The sequence below is a fragment of the Nerophis ophidion genome, linkage group LG17 (genome assembly GCF_033978795.1).
Source record: "Nerophis ophidion isolate RoL-2023_Sa linkage group LG17, RoL_Noph_v1.0, whole genome shotgun sequence".
Classification (NCBI taxonomy): Eukaryota; Metazoa; Chordata; class Actinopteri; order Syngnathiformes; family Syngnathidae; genus Nerophis; species Nerophis ophidion.
In genome coordinates this window covers 4,280,882-4,303,416 of record NC_084627.1, presented here as the reverse complement: position 1 = coordinate 4,303,416, position 22,535 = coordinate 4,280,882, and the positions used below count along the sequence as shown (strand labels likewise).

At 40.9% G+C, this 22,535-nt stretch overlaps 1 protein-coding gene and 1 long non-coding RNA gene across 2 annotated transcripts in view; one reads left to right on the top strand and one right to left on the bottom strand.

The window, feature by feature from the left end:
* Positions 1-22,535, top strand: part of LOC133535823 (uncharacterized) — a 46,858-nt gene that overhangs the window by 18,269 nt on the left and 6,054 nt on the right. The gene's annotated exons all lie outside the window — the stretch shown is intronic.
* The window catches only part of dgcr2 (DiGeorge syndrome critical region gene 2), a 34,935-nt gene continuing 14,257 nt past the window's right edge, over positions 1,858-22,535 (bottom strand). Inside the window, exons 2-10 of the mRNA XM_061875780.1 lie at positions 21,665-21,787; positions 19,165-19,251; positions 18,866-19,076; positions 15,060-15,136; positions 14,809-14,991; positions 14,512-14,715; positions 11,068-11,220; positions 8,362-8,598; positions 1,858-3,956 (exon numbers count right to left, since the gene is read on the bottom strand). Coding sequence (XP_061731764.1) covers positions 3,718-3,956; positions 8,362-8,598; positions 11,068-11,220; positions 14,512-14,715; positions 14,809-14,991; positions 15,060-15,136; positions 18,866-19,076; positions 19,165-19,251; positions 21,665-21,787 — 1,514 coding nt within the window. The 3' untranslated portion in view covers positions 1,858-3,717. The remainder of the gene's footprint in view (positions 3,957-8,361; positions 8,599-11,067; positions 11,221-14,511; positions 14,716-14,808; positions 14,992-15,059; positions 15,137-18,865; positions 19,077-19,164; positions 19,252-21,664; positions 21,788-22,535) is intronic.

Sequence of the window (22,535 nt, the reverse complement as noted above, 5' to 3'; positions counted from 1 at the left end):
CCCTGAAACAGGTTCTCATGTCGGTGCTTGGTGGTCTGAAGAACCCCCAGGAGGGCAAGCCCCACACTAACCAATAATAAATACATAACTTCTTACTTACCATTAACGCAACTTCTTGAACAGGTGCGGTAGAAAACGGACGGATAGATTCAAAATGCATGAGAATTTTTGATATTTTGAGCGTTATTTTTAACACTGTGATTACAAGTGGAATTATTCATTATTTATCGTGTTAAGCGAAGTCAGTTCAGATTTATCTGAGAGCCAGATGCAGTCATCAAAAGAGCCACATCTGGCTCTAGAGCCATAGGTTCCCTACCCCTGCTTTATTCTATTGTAGTTGTTTGTAGTACATGTTATTGTACATTCTACCGTGTCCTCGGGAAGTCCTGTGGGGAGTGCTCAGAGAGTATGGGGTATCGGACTGTCTGATTGTGGCGGTCCGCTCCCTGTATGATCAGTGCCAGATCTTGGTAAGTCGGACCCGTTTCCAGTGAGGGTTGGACTCTGCCAAGGCTGCCCTTTGTCACCGAATCTGTTCAGAACTTTTATGGACAGAATTTCTAGGCGCAGTCAGGGTGCTGAGGGGATCCGGTTTGGTGACCGCAGGATTAGGTCTCTGCTTTTTGCAAATGATGTGGTCCTGATGGCTTCAACTGGCCAGGATCGGTTCGCAGCAGAGTGTGAATCAACTGAGATGGGAATCAGAACCTCCAAGTCCTAGTCCGTGGTTATCGCCCGGGAAAGGGTGGAGTGCCATCTCCAAGTTGGGGAGGAGATCTTGCTCCAAGTGGAGGAGTTCAAGTACCTCGGAGTCTTGTTCACCAGTGAGGGAAGAGTGGATCGTGAGATCGACAGGCGGATCGGTGCGCCGTCTTCAGTAATGCGGACGCTGTATCGATCCGTTGTGATGAAGAAGGAGCTGAGCCGGAAGGCAAAGCTCTAAATTTACAAGTCGATCTACGCTCACATCCTCACCTATGGTCACGAGCTTTGGGTTATGACCGAAAGGACAAGATCACGGGTACAAGCGGCCAAAATGAGTTTCCTCCACCGTGTGGCGGCTCTGTCCCTTAGAGATAGGGTGAGAAGTTCTGTCATTCGGGAGGAACTCAGAGTAAAGCCGCTGATCCTCCACATGGAGAGGAGCCAGATGAGGTGGTTCGGGCATCTGGTCAGGATGCCACCCAAACGCCTCTCTAGGGAGGTGTTTCGGCCACGGGGAAGACCCAGGACACGTTGGGAAGACTATGTCTCCCGGCTGGCCTGGGAACACCTCGGGATCCCCCGGGAAGAGCTGGACGATGTGGCTGGGGAGAGGGAAGTCTGGGCTTCTCTGCTTAGGCTGCTGCCCCCGCGACCCGACCTCGGATAAGCGGAAGAAAATGGATGGATGGCTATTGTACAATATTTCTTATCTAAAAGGCCTTCTTTGTAAAAGGCAGGTTAAAATGATGCCGAGCACCGATTAAGTTGATTGGAGATCCAAGTATTTTGAGTTAAGAGTTCCATCAAGAACCAACAAAGCTTTGTAAGGTTTATTTGACCTGACGGGGAGTGGGGGGGTGCACTCTCTATATCGGTCAAAGCGGTGTCACATTACCGCACTCCATCATCACGTTACGTCCCCTCTCGTCCCGAAATAGATCATGTGGTTCTGTGTGAACAAAGCCTCTTTTTCTTCCCAGTGGAGGATCGGCATCAATGCTGCGAGTCACTCACTGCGCTAGATCCGCTTTCTTTCTTGTTTTTTCCATTTGCTCTTTAACCTTATACACCACGAACGTGTGTGTGTGTGTATCGGCGCTGGTGGTGCCACCTTCGAACTTAGAAAACACCAACTCGGACGTCACGAGGCATCCTGCAAGGTGTCGTTTATTTGGTATTTGATTAGACGTACATCTACCGCAGAAAACACAACCCCCCGTACAAACAGAGCATTGTTTAGTTCACGGGCTGCCATGTAAAAGACAAAAAGCCAGTAAAATCAGTCCAGTCGTCACCTTAGCACAAACTACCGTGGACAGATTAGGATGTTGTTTCAAATTAAAAAGGAAAAAAGAAAGTATCACCACGCATGGGGAAAAAAAAACAAAAAACAAACATGCACTGACTGCAGACAAGCAAACAAATGTAGTGATAAAACAAAGAAAAACACCATCTCAAGAACATGCACTATTCTCTGGAGGGTCTCAATGAGGATTGTCAAAGCCAAAACAAGGGAGGGGGGAAAAAAGCACGAATTAATCAATTAATGGTTGGCAGGTGGAAGGATTGTCGTCATGAAGGGCGTTCCTAACTCGTTGGCTTTTCTAACCGTGAAGATGATACAAAAAGAAAAGAGGGACAAGCGTGCAGGAAACAGGCTTCAGTTAGCAAACTATCCACAGGGGGGCGCTAACGTAACACCATGAATGGAAGCTACGGACCGGGTTTGTCAAAAAAGGACTCGTGGAGTTCATGATCCTTCTAAGCCAGGGGTGTCCAAAGTGCGGCCCGCGGGTCATTTTTTAACGGCCCTAAGGACCTTCTAAAAATACGATAAAAAAAAAAAAAAACAACAGAAAAGTGGTATAAAGGAGTAAACAGGTGAAATGTGATAAAGAGTTGCAATGTTAACTCTAATAACACAAAGCTGCCATGCAGGCTGTTATTTTCTTTAAAAAAAAATAATGAATCAAAATCAATGTCACATAAATATTCCACTTTCAGATATTTTTGGGGGGAAATGTTGCATATTTTGTGTTTGCCATATAAAAAAATAAGTTGTTTTTTTTCTAAAGAAGGGCCTAATAAGAACAAAAAAAACCCATAAACAATAAAAGTTATAATTGACAGATGGATCTGAGGTTGATCTCAAGACGATTGTGTTTAAAGTAAACAGTTAAAAATATTTTTAATGAGTAGGACCCTTTTGGATCCCCAATAATTTTAGTGTGATTTTTTTTTTTGTGTGTCGTTACTAAAAAAATAATAACGAATTGAAATCAATGTTGTTATGTCTTGACATTTTTAAGGCTCCAATTACTCTATAATCTTAAATATTCCACTTTAAAATTGTATTGGGGGAAACTATTGCATATTTTGTGTTTTTTTCCACAACATAACAGGGTTTTCTTTAAAAAAGGGCATACAACTTAAATCTTTAAAAACGTTATATTGACAGATTGACCTAAAGTTGATCTAGAGATTTAAACCTTGAATAACAATAATTCAAAAATAATGACATATTTTAAATATTTTTTGGACCAAAATCCTTTGGGGTCCCTGGGATCAAGCCTGAGTGGAGGCCTAAATGTATATTTTTACACATATATTGTATTGGTTTTTGAAATAAAAACATATCAAAATGGCCCCCGCTTGCTTTGATTTTTTTAGTGTGCGGCCCTTAGTGGAAAAAGTTTGGACACCCCTGTTCTAAGCAAATAAAACTAAGCCTGGTACCACATTAACGTCACTACCTGTGTGTGCCAGAAGAAAACACCCTCGAACCCATTTGTGTGGCGACACGGCCACACACGCTGCAGTCGAGGGGGAAAGCGAGACATCAGAGGTGCAATCTCGCTCAAAAACTAAGCATGACGGGGGAAAAAAAAAGACACGCCCCCGTCGCCCCGAACGGCGTATTTACATCAGTAAAAAAGCAGCCTTTCATGAGTGTTCTATACACAAACAGTCCTCTCTGCTCTGATATGTCTGTACAACTCCGCTGTAGTCTTATACTACTGTGCTGAGGGACGTGGCGCAGTCTGGCGCCGCGGGGGCGTGGCCATCCGTCGGGGTGTCGGGCCCGACCAGGAGGGTGCTGCTGTCGATGGAGTCCTCCCTCTCCTGGGTCAGCGGCGGCAGGGGCTGCGGCACGGGGACGTTTACTGGGGCGTCGGGCACGTCGGCGACCTGCAGGCCGTCCACCATGCCGGTCATGTGGCTGGGTATCATGGCGATGCCCCCGTGTCCTGTGGCGCAGCAAGTGATCACACATGAGTTTTTCCACATTTTACACTGATGTACAAACCCCGTTTCCATATGAGTTGGGAAATTGTGTTAGATGTAAATAGAAACGGAATACAATGATTTGCAAATCATTTTCAACCCATATTCAGTTGAATATGCTACAAAGACAACATATTTGATGTTCAAACTGATAAACATATTTTTTTTTGCAAATAATCATTAACTTTACAATTTGATGCATGCAACACGTGACAAAGAAGTTGGGAAAGGTGGCAATAAATACTGATAAAGTTGAGGAATGCTCATCAAACACTTATTTGGAACATCCCACAGGTGTGCAGGCTAGGTGCCATGATTGGGTATAAAAACAGCTTCCCCAAAAATGCTCAGTCTTTCACAAGAAAGGATGGGGCGAGGTACACCCCTTTGTCCACAACTGCGTGAGCAAATAGTCAAACAGTTTAAGAACAACGTTTCTCAAAGTGCAATTGCAAGAAATTTAGGGATTTTAAAATCTACGGTCCATAATATCATCAAAAGGTTCAGAGAATCTGGAGAAATTACTCCACGTAAGCGGCATGGCCGGAAACCAACACTGAATGACAGTGACCTTCGATCCCTCAGACAGCACTGTATCAAAAACCGACATCAATCTCTAAAGGATATCACCACATGGGCTCAGGAACACTTCAGAAAACCACTGTCACTAAATACAGTTTGTCGCTACATCTGTAAGTGCAAGTTAAAGCTCTAATATACAAAGCGAAAGCCATTGATCAACAACATCCAGAAACACCGCCGGCTTCTCTGGACCTGAGATCATCTAAGATGGACTGATGCAAAGTGGAAAAGTGTTCTGTGGTCAGACGAGTCCACATTTGAAATTGTTTTGGAAATATTCGACATCGTGTCATCCGGACCAAAGAGGAAGCGAACCATCCCGACTGTTATTGAAGCAAAGTTCAAAAGCCAGCATCTGTGATGGTATGGGGGTGCATTAGTGCCCAAGGCATGGGTAACTTACACATCTGTGAAGGCACCATTAATGCTGAAAGGTACATACAGGTTTTGGAACAACATATGCTGCCATCTAAGCGCCGTCTTTTTCATGGACGCCCCTGCTTATTTCAGCAAGCGCTTTACATTGGGACGGCGTGGCGCAGTGGAAGAGTGGCTGTGCGCGACCCGAGGGTCCCTGGTTCAATCCCCACCTAGTACCAACCTCGTCACGTCCGTTGTGTCCTGAGCAAGACACTTCACCCTTGCTCCTGATGGGTGCTGGTTAGCGCCTTGCATGGCAGCTCCTTCCATCAGTGTGTGAATGTATGTGTGAATGGGTAAATGTGGAAGTAGTGTCAAAGCGCTTTGAGTACCTTGAAGGTAGAAAAGCGCTACACAAGTACAACCCATTTATCATTTATTTAAACGCCTCCGGCTTCTCTGGGCCCGAGATCATCTAATATGGACTGATGCAAAGTGGAAAAGTGTTCTGTGGTCTGACGAGTCCACATTTCAAATTGTTTTTGGAAATATTCGACATTGTGTCATCCGGACGCAAAGTTCAAAAGCCAGCATCTGTGACGGTATGGGGGTGCATTAGTGCCCAAGATATGGGTAACTTACACATCTGTGGAGGCACCATTAATGCTACATATAGGTTTTGGAACAACATATGCTGCCATCTAAGCACCGTCTCTTTCATGGACGCCCCTGCTTATTTCAGCAAGACAATGCCAAGCCACATTTGAGCACGTGTTACAACAGCGTGACTTCGTAAAAAAAAAGGAGTGCGGGTACTTTCCTGGCCCGCCTGCAGTCCAGACCTGTCTGTCATCGAAAATGTGTGGCACATTATGAAGCGTAAAACACGAAAGCGGAGACCCCAGACTGTTGAACGACTGAAGCTCTACATAAAACAAGAATGGGAAAGAATTCCACTTTCAAAGCCTCAACAATTAGTTTCCTCAGTTCCCAAACGTTTATTGAGTTAAAAGAAAAGGTGATGTAACACAGTGGTGAACATGCCCTTTCCCAACTACTTTGGCATGTGTTGCAGATATGAAATTCTAAGTTAATTATTATTTGCAAATAAGAAATTAAGTTTTTGAGTTTTAGCACCAAATATCTTGTCTTTGTAGCATATTCAATTGAATATGGGTTGAAAATTATTTGCAAATCATTGTATTCCGTTTATATTTACATCTAACACAATTTCCCAACTAATATGGAAACAGGGTTTGTACCTTCAGCACCCCCTTGTGGTTGCAGTAGCATGCTTCTCAACATTGTGCAGAATACAAGTTTAAGATTAACTGCACCGGACCTTGACAAATGGTAATCTAATTAGTTACTATGGTAATCTAATTAGTTACTTTGGTAATCTAAGTCACAGCAGCTCAGATGAGGAACCGTGGGCGGGGTTTGTTTCCACAGAGAGTTTCCAGAGCGGCCAGCCTGAAATGCGGGTGTCTGGGACAAACGCGGAAGGAGATTTTTACAACAAAGTTCTAAAGCTTAGTGACATTGCAGATAAATCAGATTGTAGGTAGGGTTTTTTTACCATTTGCGTTCATATTTCGCTGTGTTTGTAGCATTTTTGTTGTGTTTTGCTTGATTGTAAAATATGTCGATCAAGAGGGGGTGTGACAGTTATACTTTGTCAATATTCAATGTTTTATCCTTATTAGAAAAATGTAAAATTCCATTTCGTTCTTTAAGGCCATCAGTCATAACGTTTATAGCATTCAATCAGACATTAGTTTTTTATTACTGTTCCTAAAAATAGGAGCCAAACACACATACTGTACAGCAGATTTTTACAGCTTACATATACAGTATAAGTATGTGTGTGTGTATATATATATGTATATATATGCATGTATATATATATATATCTACATATATGTATACATACATATGTGTATGTGTGTGTGTATATATATATATATATATATACACATATACACACACACACACGTGTATACATACACACATGTATATATGTGTGTATGTATACACGTGTGTGTATATATATATATACATACATACATACAAATATATATATGTATACATACATATACATATACACACACATATATATATATATATACATTATATATATACATATATATACACATTTTTATTATATTTATTATTTTTTTTATTATATATATATATATACACACACACACAAGTTGTTTCCTCTAAAGAGCATACAATTGTCTTTATAGACAAAATTGTAGGCATTTGACAATGATAATGTTGAATTGTTGAAAAGTTTACTACATTAACTGTGGCCAAATTAAGCACTTCTTTAATCATAACAAAACCATAAAGTGTAACAAATAATGCAAGTAACTTTTTCAAAAGCAATAAACATATTTTTCATTACTGTGCTATTTTGTACTTCTGTAATTGGAAAGTGAATAACCTCATTATCCTAAATAGGTAAACAAACCTCAAAATAAAATGTACTCAATATTTGTTAGCAAAAATTGCAGTTTGGATTGGTTGTATTTTGTTACCGATTGCAATTGTGTCAATTTTTTAATGTTTCCAGTCATCTTAATAAGTGCTTTTTCATGCTATTTAAGGCCTTATTTTTTCGCAAAATCCATTTGTTTATTAATGACCTATGAAAATCCTGTATATGGATTTAATTATTGTTTTTTTAAGTTTTTCAAGTTTTGTGGCCTTTGAAAAAATAAAATACATTTTTCTTTAATATTATGGTAAAATGAAAAATATGCAATATTTCTAAAAACTAAGTTGCAAAGTGGAATATTTGCAGTTGAGGTCATTTCAGCCTTGAGTATCTCAATCTATGACAAAATTGATTTTGATACAGCAGACAAAAATGTTTACCATGCCTACATAGTGTTAACTACAGAAAAGCAGGCAGGACTTGGTTGAGTTTTATTGAGTTCACACAAGTCTTTTATATATATATATCTGCCTAAGATCGTTTTCATTGCGTTTCAACGGCTTAATGGCAGTTTAACTCATTTAAGCTCATATTCTTGCGGTTTTCTGGCGCCATCTCATGGATAAGGAGCGCAATTACACAAAAATGGATTCATTCAATTTTCATAGAGAAAGCCAAGTAAAATACCAGGATTACAGTCTGTAAAGAAATAGCAGTTATAATGGTAGTCAATGGAGCCCAAGAGTTCTTCAAAGAAAGTGTGTTTGTATCGATTTAAACAAACATAAACACAATGCAATTTAATGAATTAAAAAAAAAACTATTTGGTGAAATTTCAGACCACAAACCTTCAAACTTAGCAATGATATCGCATAGAGAGCACATTTACTTCCCGTTGTGGGCACAAGGGTTATTGAAACTGACAAGAGGGTGACTTCTGTCAACCCACCTCCACCTGCCCCTGACAAAGAAGTGAGCCTTACCGAGGTCCACGTAAAGGAGACTGTCTGGGTTGATGGAGGCCTCGTACGGAGGAGGGGGGTCGTCCGGGTGCTGGATGTCGGGATACTTGTAGGCCACGTATGGCGGGGGAGGCTCCTGGAAGTGGAAAGCGCCACCCTCGCCGTCGTCGGACAGATGCAGGGGCGTGAGGCCGGTCCCGAAGACATCCGGGCCGTAGTCGAAGCCCGGGACGCGTCTTCCAAGGTTGAAGTGGTGCACTTGAGGACATAGAGAGAGAAGAAACTTTTAGTAGCTGTCCAGTCTTTGATTATGCAAAAGTGTTAAAACATAATTTTCATTTGTGGATAAAAATGACGGTTTAACAGTATTATGTGTTCATTAACTACTTTATGGTGAAGTGAATTATATTTATATAGCAATTTTCTCTAGTGACTCAAAGCGCTTGACATAGTGAAACCCAATATCTAAGTTACATTTAAACAAGTGTGGGTGGCACTGGGAGCAGCTGGGTAAAGTGTCTTGCCCAAGGACAGAACAGCAGTGACTAGGCTGGCGGAAGCGGGAATCGGACCTGGAACCCTAAAGTTGCTGGCACGGCCGCTCTACCAACCAAGCAATGCTACCCCATTGTAGCTCGTTACATGTAGCAAAGCTACGTAGCTTACCTACATTTCCCAGTAGCTTGGCTACTTTTTAAACGAGTAGCGGTTTACGTAGCTTAGCTACTTTTCGTTCCTGTTTCAAGTAACTGCCTCCACATTGTTAAGGACAGGGCGATTGATTGTTTAAGGGATGAATACTGTATTTTCCGGACCATAGGGCCCACCGGATTATAGGGCGCACTGCCGATGAATGGGCTTTTTTTTAACTTTTTTCATACATATGGTGCAACGGATGATAGGGCGCATTAACAAAGTCATATTATTATTTTTTTCTAAATGTAAAAACTTCCATGTGGTCTACATAACATCTAATGGTGGTTCTTTGGTCAAAATTTTGCATAGATGACGTTTTACAGATCATCTTCAAGTAGCTTTCTGACAATTGCTTTTGGATGCGCCATTTTGTAGGCGGTCTTATTTAGGTTTCTCACCTTCGACAGCGTCTTCTCCCCATCATTTTTGTTGTAGCGGTGTAGCGTGCAAGGACGGGAGTGGAAGAAGTGTCAAAAGATGGAGCTAACTGTTTTAATGACATTCAGACTTTACTTCAATCAATGACGGAGCAGCAGCATCTCATCCGGAAACAATAACGACACCGGAAGTTCCTCGGATGAATAATGTAAACTCACTACACCGGTATGTTTTAGTGCTTTCAAGGCAAGTTTACTGAGAGATATAATTAAGAACTTTACGCTACTTTATATTACAAATGGCAACAGCGGAGGATGAATGTCACATAACAAGAAGATAGAGAAAAAGAAAAAGCTTATCGACTACAGCATCGGCACGGACTACAAAGGCGGAATCGCGGAATTTTTCAGGATTTATGCAGATCCCAAATAAAGATCAGCAGGTACCAGAGGGTAACAAAAGTTCCTTTTGCATGATATTGCGATACAAAACGCCAGATAATATGTCTTACCTTATACACACACCATAATAATACTGATATGTTGGAAGCACAATACAATCCATCAAGCGGTGCGGCTTCATAGCTTACCAAAGTTTCACCAAAGTCATACTAAAATATTTTTTGCAGATTTGAGCGTCGTGTGTAATGTTCTATATTTTCAATGGAACATATAAAATGTTGGTGTTGTTTACTTGACTCATATTGCCATCATGGTGTAGATTACACGTATCTCTTATGTGTGACTGCCATCTACTGGTCACACTTATTACACAATGTACCAAATAAAATTGATTTGAGGTCGGTAAGCAAAATCAGAGTTATTCCGTACATTAGGCGTACCGGGTTATAAGGCCCACTGTCGATTTTTAAGGAAAAATAAACATTTGAAATGCGCCTTATACTCCGGAAAATACGGTAAGTGGTCCCTAACACATTATTTTCCAAAACAAATGTTCCTTCTCTTTACAATGACAGCATTCCAATCACATTTATGTCAATTTCTTGGATAGCCTGCGTTTAACAGCAGATTTTGTTACATTGACCAATTCTGTGACTTCGCCACTGTTACGTAAATGCCGATATCATGTGCCTTATATTTTTGTTGAGTTGAGTGATTTTTGATTCATCATAATGATAATAATAATTTAATTATATCGCTGCGTCAAAAATTAAGTAGCAAACGTGATAACATCCCAAACTTCTAGTAGACTGGCTTTTTTTTTACTCATTTGCTCCTCATCGTGTTTCACCGTTACAAGTTCTGGAATGTGCGTGCATGTTGCGCGGCCCATTTTTTCCGATTATTATATTTTAAATACCGCGAGAAGCCATAATCGGAATCAAAATCCTATTAATTGTCCAGCCCTAGTACACATTAGCTTTTGGTGGTCGTTTTGAAGTTAGACTTAGAGACTTCCTTTTTATTGTTATTCAAATTTGAACTTTACAGTACAGATAAGAACGACATTTTGTTGCATTAGCTCATGGTAGTGGAGGATAAAAAAATCAATAAGGTGCAGACTCATGGACTTGATACTCCTGCCGATCCACCCCTTGCTTGATTAGCCTGCCCACCACTGAGGACAGCTTTGTGGAAAAGCAGGCTTTGCTGCACATCTTGAAAATAATAAAAGAGAAGTCTCGATGCTCACAGTTTCCTCCGATGAGCGTTTCGATGCGTTCTCGCCGCCGCTGCCTCAGCCTGTGCACCATGAAGAGAAGCAGTGAGAGGATGAGGAAGGACGAGATGCAGCTGACGATCAGTCTCATCCCGCTTGCCATGGAGTCAAACAGACTGTTTCCATCTGAAATACAACAAGTCACATAGTACTCAAGGTGGGGGAAATGATCCATTCTCTGAGGCGTTATGATTAGAACATGTTTACGCATGTTAAATAAAGTAATAGACGGTTCTAAAGTGTAACAATAATGTCAAATGTTTTCTAAATGCTGGTTCTAGGTTTGGTTGAGGTGGGCGGAGTTGGGGGGGGGGGCGGGGTTTTTAGAAGGTTGCGAGGGGTGTGTATTGTCGCGTCCCGAAAGAGTTAGTGCTGTAGTGCTGCAAGGGGTTCTGGGTATCTGGTTATCTAATTACGGGAGAACCATAAGCTAACATTCTTTACCTGTTATGTGTTAGCTGGGTAAGCCACTCCTGTAGTTTGTGTGTGTTATATATATTGTGTGTTTTATATATATATATATATACATATATATATATATATATATATACACACATGTCCAGTGATTGCTTTTTTGATCATTTCCGATATTGTCCAACTCTTAATCACCAGTTCCGATATCAACCGATACCGATATATACACAGTCGTGGAAATAACACATGTGACACATGTCGTAAAATAGCCTGGAAGCCACTAGCATGAGTTATAAATATTGCATCGAGATCCTCAAAAACACTGTAATGTTTTAATGTAGGCTGCAGCTGCTCTATTTTCTAACAATTTGTCCTTTTGAATGTGACGTTTACCGTATTTTTCGGAGTATAGGTCGCTCCGGAGTGTAAGTCGCACCTGACGCAAATGCATAATAAAGAAGGAAAAAAACATATATAAGTCGCACTGGAGTAAAAGTCGCATTTTTGGGGGAAATTTATTTGATAAAACCCAACACCAAGAATAGACATTTGAAAGGCATTTCAAAATAAATAAATAGTGAACAACAGGCTGAATAAGTGTATGTTATATGACGCATAAATAACCAACTGAGAAGGTGCCTGGTATGTTAACCTAACATATTATGTAAGAGTCATTCAAATAACTATAACATATAAAACATGCTATATGTTTACCAAACAATCTGTCACTCCTAATCGATAAATCCCATGAAATCTTATTCATCTAGTCTCTTACAAGAATGAGCTAAATAATATTATTTGATATTTTACGGTAATGTGTTAATAATTTCACACATAAGTCGCTCCTGAGTATAAGTCACACCCCCGGCCAAACTATGAAAAAAACTGACACTTACAGTCCGCAAAATACGGTAGTTATTATACCATTGTTATTGTGTTCCTCCAAAATATATTTTATTGATGCACCTACTTTAAGGATTTTTTTTTTTTTTTTTTAATATTTAGAACGGATTTGCTTTTTTGGAAAAAAATATTTAGAACAAAAATGCTAACTTTTTTTCATCATTTAAAACTTTATACTGTATAGCACTTTTCATGCACAGGCAAGTTGCAACACAAAGTGCCTTGCACCAATTTAAAAAGGAAAGAAAAAACAAAAACATTTTCACGCATGCACACAATACTGACAATAAAAACTAGAGGTGTCCGATAATGTATTTTTGTCAATATTCCGATATTGTCCAACACTTAATTACCGATACCGACATATACTGTCGTGGAATTAACACATTATCCCGCATAATTTTGTTGTGATGCCCTGCTGGGTGCATTAAACAACGTAACAAGGTTTTCCAAAATAAATCCCAAAAATGCCAACATGGCACTGCCATATTTATTATTGAAGCCACAGAGTGCATTTTTTTTTAAACATGCCTCAAAACAGCAGCTTTGAATTTGGGACATGCTCTCCCTGAGAGAGCATGAGGAGGTTGAGGTGGGCGGGGGATTTTTAGAAGGTTGCGGGGGGGGGGTATTGTCGCGTCCCGAAAGAGTTAGTGCTGTAGTGCTGCAAGGGGTTCTGGGTATTTGTTCTGTTAAGTTTATGTCGTGTTACGGTGCGGATGTTCCCACAAAATGTGTTTGTTGTTTTTGTTTGGCGTGGGTTCACAGTGTGGCGCATATTTGTAACAGTGTTGAAGTTGTTCATGCGGCCACCCTCAGTGTGACCTTTATGTATGAATTGCATTCACTTGTGTGTGCGAAAAGCCGTAGATACTATGTGTTTAGGGCCGGCACGCAAAGGCAGTGCCTTTAAGGTTTATTGGCGCTCTGTACTTCTCCCTACGTCCATGTACACAGCGGCGTTTTAAAAAGTCATAAATTTTACTTTTTGAAACCGATACCGATAATTTTCGATATACATTTTAAAGCATTTATCGGCCGATATTATCGGACATCAATAATACATATTATATATATATATATATATATGTATATGTACATATATATATATGTGTATGTATATATATATACATATATATATGTGTGTATGTATATATACATATATATATATATGTGTGTGTATGTGTATATATGTATATATGTATATATATATATATATAGGGACGGCGTGGCGCAGTGGGATAGTGGCCGTGCGCAACCCGAGGGTCCCTGGTTCAAATCCCACCTAGTACCAACTTCGTCACGTCCGTTGTGTCCTGTGCAAGACACTTCACCCTTGCTCCTGATGGGTGCTGGTTGGCGCCTTGCATGGCAGCTCCCTCCATCAGTGTGTGAATGTGTGTGTGAATGGGTAAATGTGGAAGTAGTGTCAAAGCGCTTTGAGTACCTTGAAGGTAGAAAAGCGCTATACAAGTACAACCCATTTATCATTTATATATATATATATACACACACACACACACACACACACCGGTATATATATATGTATATAGCTGTGTGCAATATATTTTGAAGACGCTATACTGAATATGTCATTAGCCAAAGGAAAAGCCTTGTTAAAGTTAAAGTACCACTGTTAGTCTCACACACACACTAGGTGTGGTGAAATTACTCTGCATTTGACCCATCCCCCTTGTTCCACCCCCTGGGTGGTGAGGGGAGCAGTGAGCAGCAGCGGTGGCTGCGCTAGGGAATCCTTTTGGTGATTTTTAACCCCCAATTAGACTTAGACTTAGACCAACTTTAATGATCCACAAGGGATTATTCCAACCCTTAATGCTGAGTGCCAAGCAGGGAGGTAATGGGTCCCATTTTTATAGTCTTTGGTATGACTCGGCCGAGATTTGAACTCACAACCTACTGTTTTCAGGGCGGACACTCTAACCACAGGGCCACTAAATAATACATTTACAATATATAATATACAATATCATATTAATAGCTGTACTGTAAAAATAATCAATATATAATATCGAACCATGAGATGCCCAAAGACTCCCACCTCTACATACAGCAGGTTATAGCACTGAGTGGGGCTACCTGGATCCAGGCAGGTGAACTTGCAGCACTCTTTAGGGTCCTTGCGGAAGTGCTGGCACCCCTGCGGCCGCTCGCACAGCGCCGCCACGCACATCTCGGGCTCGCCGTCGTGACACGTGCAGCTCAGGCACGGGTCGTCGCCCTTGGGCGTGAAGTAGTAGCCCTCGTTCACCACGTTGTCTTTGATGTCCACACAGGTTTGTCCTGCAGAGAATTGTCAAGCCAGGCAGGGAGTTTTACGTTGTGTTTGTATTAACTGGGACATGGCGTCCATTAAATGTACTGGTGCGCACGTACTGCGCTTGCAGAGGAAGGGGAACTGCTTGTTGCAGTTCTCGGCGTGCCAGCTGTGCAGGCCTCGCTCGTTCATGCCTTTAAGCTGGAATCGCTGGAGCTGGGCGCAGAAGACGTTGTCCTGGCTGAGGGATGCTTCGCCCAAATTGGCCAGACCCTCGGGTGGCAGAAACACCTGCACGGGCCCTGCGCAGACACACACCGGGTTTTTATGGCGGCTTTGTCTTTATTACGATCAAGAACAACTTTATTACCTTTATAAGCAACCTCCCAGCGGCCCTTCAGGGAGTGGTTCTGATTGGTGATCACATACTGGTATCCCACCCAGAACCTGAATGGTACAAGACACTTTTCACATTTCAATTTGTTTAACACAACCAAAACTACTTTGTCGAAAAAGTAATTGTTACAAGTTGTAGTTAGGGCTGGGCGATATGGCCTTTTATTAATATCTCGATATTTTTTAAGCCATATCACGATACACGATATATATCTCCATATTTTGCCTATCCTTGAATGAACACTTGACACATATAATCACAGCAGTATGATGATTATTTGTGTCTACATTAAAACATTCTTGTTCATACTACATTAATATATGCTACTTTTAAACTTTCATGCAGAGAGGGAAATCACAACTAAGTCAAATGACCAAAACTGTATTTATTAAACAGTTATTAAGCAGTGGCACAAACATTCATGTCATTTCAAAACAGAAAGTGCAAGATTGTCAGAGACATTTTTAAACAAGCTGTTAGTGCACTTTTGTGCATGATGTCACTAAGATGACATATCAAAACAACACTAAATGAAAGTGCACTTTTTGTACAGAAGGCCGCTACAATAGTTTAAAAAAGTGGTTCTCAACCTTTTTTCAGTGATGTACCCCCTGTGAAATTTTTTTTAATTCAAGTACCCCCTAATCAGAGCAAAGAGATAAAGAAGTAAAATACAGCACTATGTCATCAGTTTCTGATTCATTAAATTGTATAACAGTGCAAAATATTGCTCATTTTATAGTGGTCTTTCTTGAACTATTTGGAAAAAAGGAAATAAAAATAACTAAAAACTTGTTGAAAAATAAACAAGTGATTCAATTATAAATTAAAGCTTCAAGCAGCGTTGGTCGGGTCCGCCTTTGGCCGCTGCCGCCGTGTCCCGAGTCCCGATCTTAGTCAGACCTACATAGAAGTTTTTGTTTCATCACTCTACGACATTCTTAACAGAATTTACATGCAGTTTTGTCAGTTTTTTTTCCTAGGGGGAGCTAGAGCACAATTTTCATTTTTGGGGTTTGGTTTTTTATTGGATGGCAATTTTCACCAGTCCTGATGTGTGTGTAAAATTTGGTGAGTTTTGAAGCATGTTAAGGGGGTCAAATTACAGATTGTCGTTTCTGGATGTTGTTGATAAATGGCTTTCGCTTGGCATAGTATAGCTTTAACTGGCACTTTGAAGCATTTTAAGGGGGTCAAATATCAGTTCAAAGAGGCAAAAAAGGCATTTTTTGCAAAAATTTTGTTTTGAAGGGGTTTTAAATAAAGATTTCTACAGATAGAAGTACGGTAATCATCAACTTAAAGTGCCACCTTTGGGGATTGTAACAGAGATCCATCTGGATTCATGAACTTCATTCCAAACATTTCTTCACAAAAAAAGAAATGTTTAACATCAATATTTATGGAACATGTTGACAAAAAATCAAGCTGTCAACACTGAATATTGCATTGTTGCATTTGTTTTCACAGTTTATGAACTTACATTCATATTTTCTTAAAGTATTATTCAATAAATATATTTATAAAGGATGTTTGAATTGTTGCTGTTTTAAGAATATTTTTAAAAAGATCTCACGTACATAGGGGTGTAACGGTACGTGTATTCCTATTGAACCGTTTCGGTACGGATGGTTCGGTTCGGAGCTGTACCGAACGAGTAGACATGCTAGCAGCTAGCAGGCTAGGACAACATGTATAAGCTAGAGCTGGAAGACTTTCCTGCCTCGTTAAAGATTTCCCGTTTGGGAACACTTTGGCTGCGCGGAGGTTTGTTAAGATTGTTCATGAGCTGCTTCTGAGAACACGTCAAACATGTGTTGCACCTTTCCTGCTTCCGGCTCCCATAATGTCTCCCTTGCGCGCACAACCCTTCACTCTAGCCGGCAGTTAGTTTCCACAGCTCCGGACTCCAGGGTAAATGAAGAGTCCGGCAATTAATTGCAAATGGTGGCTTTATTGCGGTCTTGCACACAGCCAATCCAACAAAACACCAGCCGCACTCACGCTACGCTCCCTCACCAGGTTCACTTGCCCACTATGACGTCACATGCTGTCCTATATTAAAAGGCCACACACACACACACACACACACACACACACACACACACACACACACACACACACACACACACACACACACGCTACTCTCATAATACAGTGGTTCTCAACCTTTTTTAAGTGATGTACCCCCTGTGAACATTTGTTTAATTCAAGTACCCCCTAATCAGAGCAAATCATTTTTGGTTGAAAAAAAAAGAGATAAAGAAGTAAAATACATGTCATCAGTTCCTGATTTATTAAATTGTATAACAGTGCAAAATGTTGCTCATTTGTAGTTGTCTTTCTTGAACTATTTGGAAAGAAAGATATAAAAATAACTAAAAACTGGTTGAAAAATAAACAAGTGATTCAATTATAAAGATTTCTACACATAGAAATAATCATCAACTTAAAGTGCCCTCTTTGGGGATTGTAATAGAGATCCATCTGGATTCATCAACTTCATTCTCAACATTTCTTCACAAAAAAATAAATCTTTAACATCAGTATTTATGTAAAATGTCTACAAAAAACGGCGGCCGGTGATGATGAACGTGGACCCCAAATTAAACAAGGTGAAAAACTTATTGGGGTGTTAGCATTCAGTGGTCAATTGTACGTAATATGTACTGTACTGTACTGTGAAGTGAATTATATTTATATAGCGCTTTTCTCTAGTGACTCAAAGCGCTTTACATAGTGAAACCCAATATCTAAATTACATTTAAACCAGTGTGGGTGAAACTGGGAGCAGGTGGGTAAAGTGTCTTGCCCAAGGACACAACAGCAGTGACTAGGATGGCAGAAGTGGGAATCGAACCTGCAGCCCTCAAGTTGCTGGCACGGCCACTCTACCAACCGAGGTATACTGCCCCTGTGCAATCTGCTAAGAAAAGTCTCAATCAATCAAAAAAAGCACTTTATATGTAGAAACGTTTTGTTAAGAAACCATTCTGAGCCTTATCTTATTTAGTTTTTATTTTATATTTGTTATATATGTATTAACCCTGGCAATGGACCCTGTGTGTATATGTATGTTATGCCATTGTTTACAAATTTGGTGAATAAATAACCCAAAAATTTATATTTTGTTGTTATCTACTGTTCCGAAAATGAACCGAACCGTGACCTCTGAACCGAGGTACGTACCGAACCGAAATTTTTGTGTACCGTTACACCCCTACACGTACCCCTTGGCATGCCTTCAAGTACAAATTAGCAGGAGGTGCTACTTTTTGTAGCGACGCTTTTGCCGCATACTTGTTCGACATCTTCCCGTTTGAAGCAACACCACCCCCAGACAATGAACCCCGTGCTGTTTTTCTTCGGAAATAATTATTAATTCGTTACCAGATTCGCACCTTCTTTCTCTCGTATTACCACTCGCACCAGTCCGCTAGCATCACAGCTAATGTTACCCATGCTGCAACCTCTTTTCTCCGCGAGGGCGTATGATGCGACAGTATGTGACGTATGTAAGAAGGTGCGCTTGTTTTAAGTCTCTGTGAGAAGGAGAGACAAGAAAGAGTGAAAAAAGCCTGTAGTGTAATGCCAGCAGCTAAAAGTAACTGCGTGAGGATGTATACTCGAATATCACAATATAGTCATTTTCGATATCGCACAGAGACAAACCCACGATATATCAGCCCTAGTTGTAGTGTCAAAATGTTTGTGGTAGAGTGGCCACTAGAAGTCCCCTTGCAGAGTCCAACTAAAAGACTATACTGTAAGGAACTCACTTGCACTGGTCTCTGCGCTCGCACTCTTGGTCTTCAAAGTCCACCTCGATCTTCAGGATGAACTGCAGCTCCTCGTCGGTGACAAAGGTGGCCAGCGAGCCGTTGACTTTCTGACACGTGTCCACGGCCTGCCAGTAGTCCTCGCTGCGCTGGTACACTTTATAGCAGCTCGCCGTCTTCTCGTAGTGGTGCCACCCGCTGGGGCATTTCTCTGGTGGAAGCAGAAAGACGTGCGGATTGTACACTTCTGGAATTCAAGTGACCACAATGATAAGAATGCGCGGGAAAAGGAAACGTACTGTTGAAGCGCACGGGCTGAGCCACGCCCATGACGTCGTCATCCTGGTCATAACCTTGGCCGAAACGAAACCGTTCTTCCTTTATTGCTGAAAAATATCACAAAAAGCACAAATGTATCTTTGTTTATGTATGAATACAATGCAAAGTCTGTTATGCACCTTCCGGGACCAAACGTCTACATTCGGCTTAATTAATCGTTTTAAATCTCCATTAATTGGTCAGTTTTAGGACCAATTGTATGAAACTTTTTTCCATCTATTTTTTCACTCTGTATTAGTAAGACTGGCAGTAAAATTTTGTTTTGAAAAAAAAAAATTACATTACAGAAAAAGTTGTATTGCTATTGAATCAGGTGTTGACAACAAATAAATATGAATATTGAAAAAAATATAACTATTTTTGGTGGATATTTTTTTTTGCTCTACCAACCGGCATAGCTCGGTTGGTAGAGTGGTTGTGCCAGCAACTTGAGGGTTCCAGGTTCGATTCCCGCTTCCGCCCTCCTAGATAGATAAATGGATAGATAGTACTTTATTGATTCCTTCAGGAGAGTTCCTTCAGGAAAATTAAAATTCCAGCAGCAGTGTACAGAGTTGAAATCAATTTAAAAAAAAAAACTAGTAAAAAGTAAATAATGGGGGTTTAAAAGGAAACAAAATACAGAAATATTACAAAAAGAATAAAAACAATGGGAATAACAGTATAACAGTAAAATAAGAACATAACAAGACAAAGTAGGCAGTAGTGACCATGTTATGAAAACGTATCGCACTGTTAATGTTTTGCATCCCCTGTCATCCTAATACCCCCCGCCCCCCATCCTAGAGAGTAGTTGTACAGTCTAATGGCGTGTGGGACAAAGGAGTTCTTGAGTCTATTAGTCCTGCACTTGGGATGAAGCAGTCTAGTACTGAACAGGCTTCTCTGGCTACTGATAACGCTATGCAGAGGGTGACTGGCATCATCCAGGATGCTCACTAGTTTGTCAACAGTCCTCTTCTCTGCCACCGTCACCAGTGAGTCCAGTTTCATTCCCATTGTAGAACCGGCCCGCCTGATCAGTTTCTCAAGTCTGGAGCTGTCCTTCTTAGATGTACTGCCCCCCCAGCACACTACCACACTGGCAACCACAGACTGGTAGTACATCCACAGGAGTTTTCTACAAATGTTGAAGGAGTGCAGTCTCCTGAGGAAGTACAGCCTGCTCTGTCCTTTCTTGTACTGGTGGTCCGTGTTAACAGTCCAGTCCAGCTTATTGTCCACCCAAACCCCGAGGTACCTAGTCACTGCCGTCGTGTCCTTGGGCAAGACACTTTACCCACCTGCTCCAAATGCCACCCACACTGGTTTAAATGTAACTTAGATATTGGGTTCCACTATGTAAAGCGCTTTGAGTCCGTAGAGAAAAGCGCTATATAAAATATATATATATATATATATATATATATATATATATATATATATATATATATATATATATATAGAAAAGCGCTATATAAAATATATATATATATATATATATATTTTATATAGCGCTTTTCTCTACGGACTCAAAGCGCTTTACATAGTGGAACCCAATATCTAAGTTTATATATATATATATATATATATATATATATATATATATATTATATACAAACCCCGTTTCCATATGAGTTGGGACATTGTGTTAGATGTAAATATAAACAGAATACCAGAGACGAGTTGTACAGTCTAATGGCTTGTGGGACAAAGTTTTTTAGTTTATTAGTCAAAAGCGCAGATTCCAACCATTGAAATATTTTGTATAGTTCAAGACTGACGGTCATTGGAAAACATCACCGGGCATCATAATGGCAGCTAAACTTTCCATCTTAAAGATCTAAAAAAAATATTTGGGAATGTCCAACGGGCCAGATCGAAAGACTTTTACTGAATAATAACTCTTAATGTGCCCAGGTCTGGTTTAAGGGGACTTTGGCATGTGGAACTACAATCGATGAGAGCACAATGTCATGACTCATGAAAACAGACGAGCAAGAGCTTGTCCCTGCGTCAAGGGTGACCTTTGGCTGACTTTTGGTCTTGTTTGCCCAGATGAAGGCATGACTGGCACACGTAAATATGCAAGATATGGGGGGAAAAAAAACATCCAGTACAGTCAGCAGATCCGCTTCCGACTGGCTGGAGATTGAACAGCCCGCGCTGATCGTGTGTATGTCGCCGTGCACTGTTAGCATGCACAACTATTGCTGTACAAAGGTCACATGCTGCTCTCAATCCTGTCAATAATGCCCATTATGTGGACAGATATCTGGGGATCAGGACTCTCTGGATTACACAGGGGGGAAACAATAGGATTTCAGTCAAAGGTTTTGCACTGATTCATCACTCCATGTCAAAGAGATCAACAAACAAACAAACAGAGACACGTGCGGCCATTTAAGCCGCGCCTCCAGCTGCCATCTGATACGTAGCAGCTACCAGACACCCCATGTTGGGAGAAGCGGAAGTACTCACGGGGGCAGTCCATCTCGTCGCTCTGGTCCTCGCACGCCGTCCAGCCGTCACACTGCCACGACATGGGGATACACTGCATCTTCCCGCTGCGGCAGGCAAACTGCCCGGGACTGCAGCGTTGCTCTGAAAGGACAAAAAAACGCACGTTGAGCTGCAGAAGAGGTTGGAAATGCCGCACTGGACTTGGAGATCAGCTGTTCCCAACATGAATCACAGAGGAAATGCAAAGCAGCAGAACAGAACACATGGCACGTCATTGGAATCAGAGATCGACTGATTATTGGTGCCGATTTTTGACATTTTATCGGTATCAAACACTTTTTTTTTTTACATACATTTCCATACAAATACAATAGCAAATACATTATGTACAGAAATGATACTAGTATTTATCCATCCATCCATTTCCTACCACTTATTCCCTTTGGGCGCAGGTGCCTATCTCAGCTACAATCGGGCGGAAGGCGGATTACACCCTGGACAAGCCGCCACCTCATCGCAGGGCCAACACAGATAGACAGACAACATTCACACTCACATTCACACATTAGGGCCAATTTAGTGTTGCCAATCAACCTATCCCCAGGTGCATGTTTTTGGAGGTGGGAGGAAGCCGGAGTACCCGGAGGGAACCCACGCAGTCACGGGGAGGACATGCAAACTCCTTACAGAAAAAAATCCCAAGCCCGGTATTGAACCCAGGACTACTCAGGACCTTCGTATTGTGAGGCAGACGCACTAACCCCTTCTCCACCGTGCCGAGTATTTAGTAATGTTAAAATAAAGACATTGTGAACACACACACACCCTCTCTTTAGTGTGCAGTTGCCCTCTTACAGGAACTTGTCAAAACTTCAATTTTTGCCGGAAT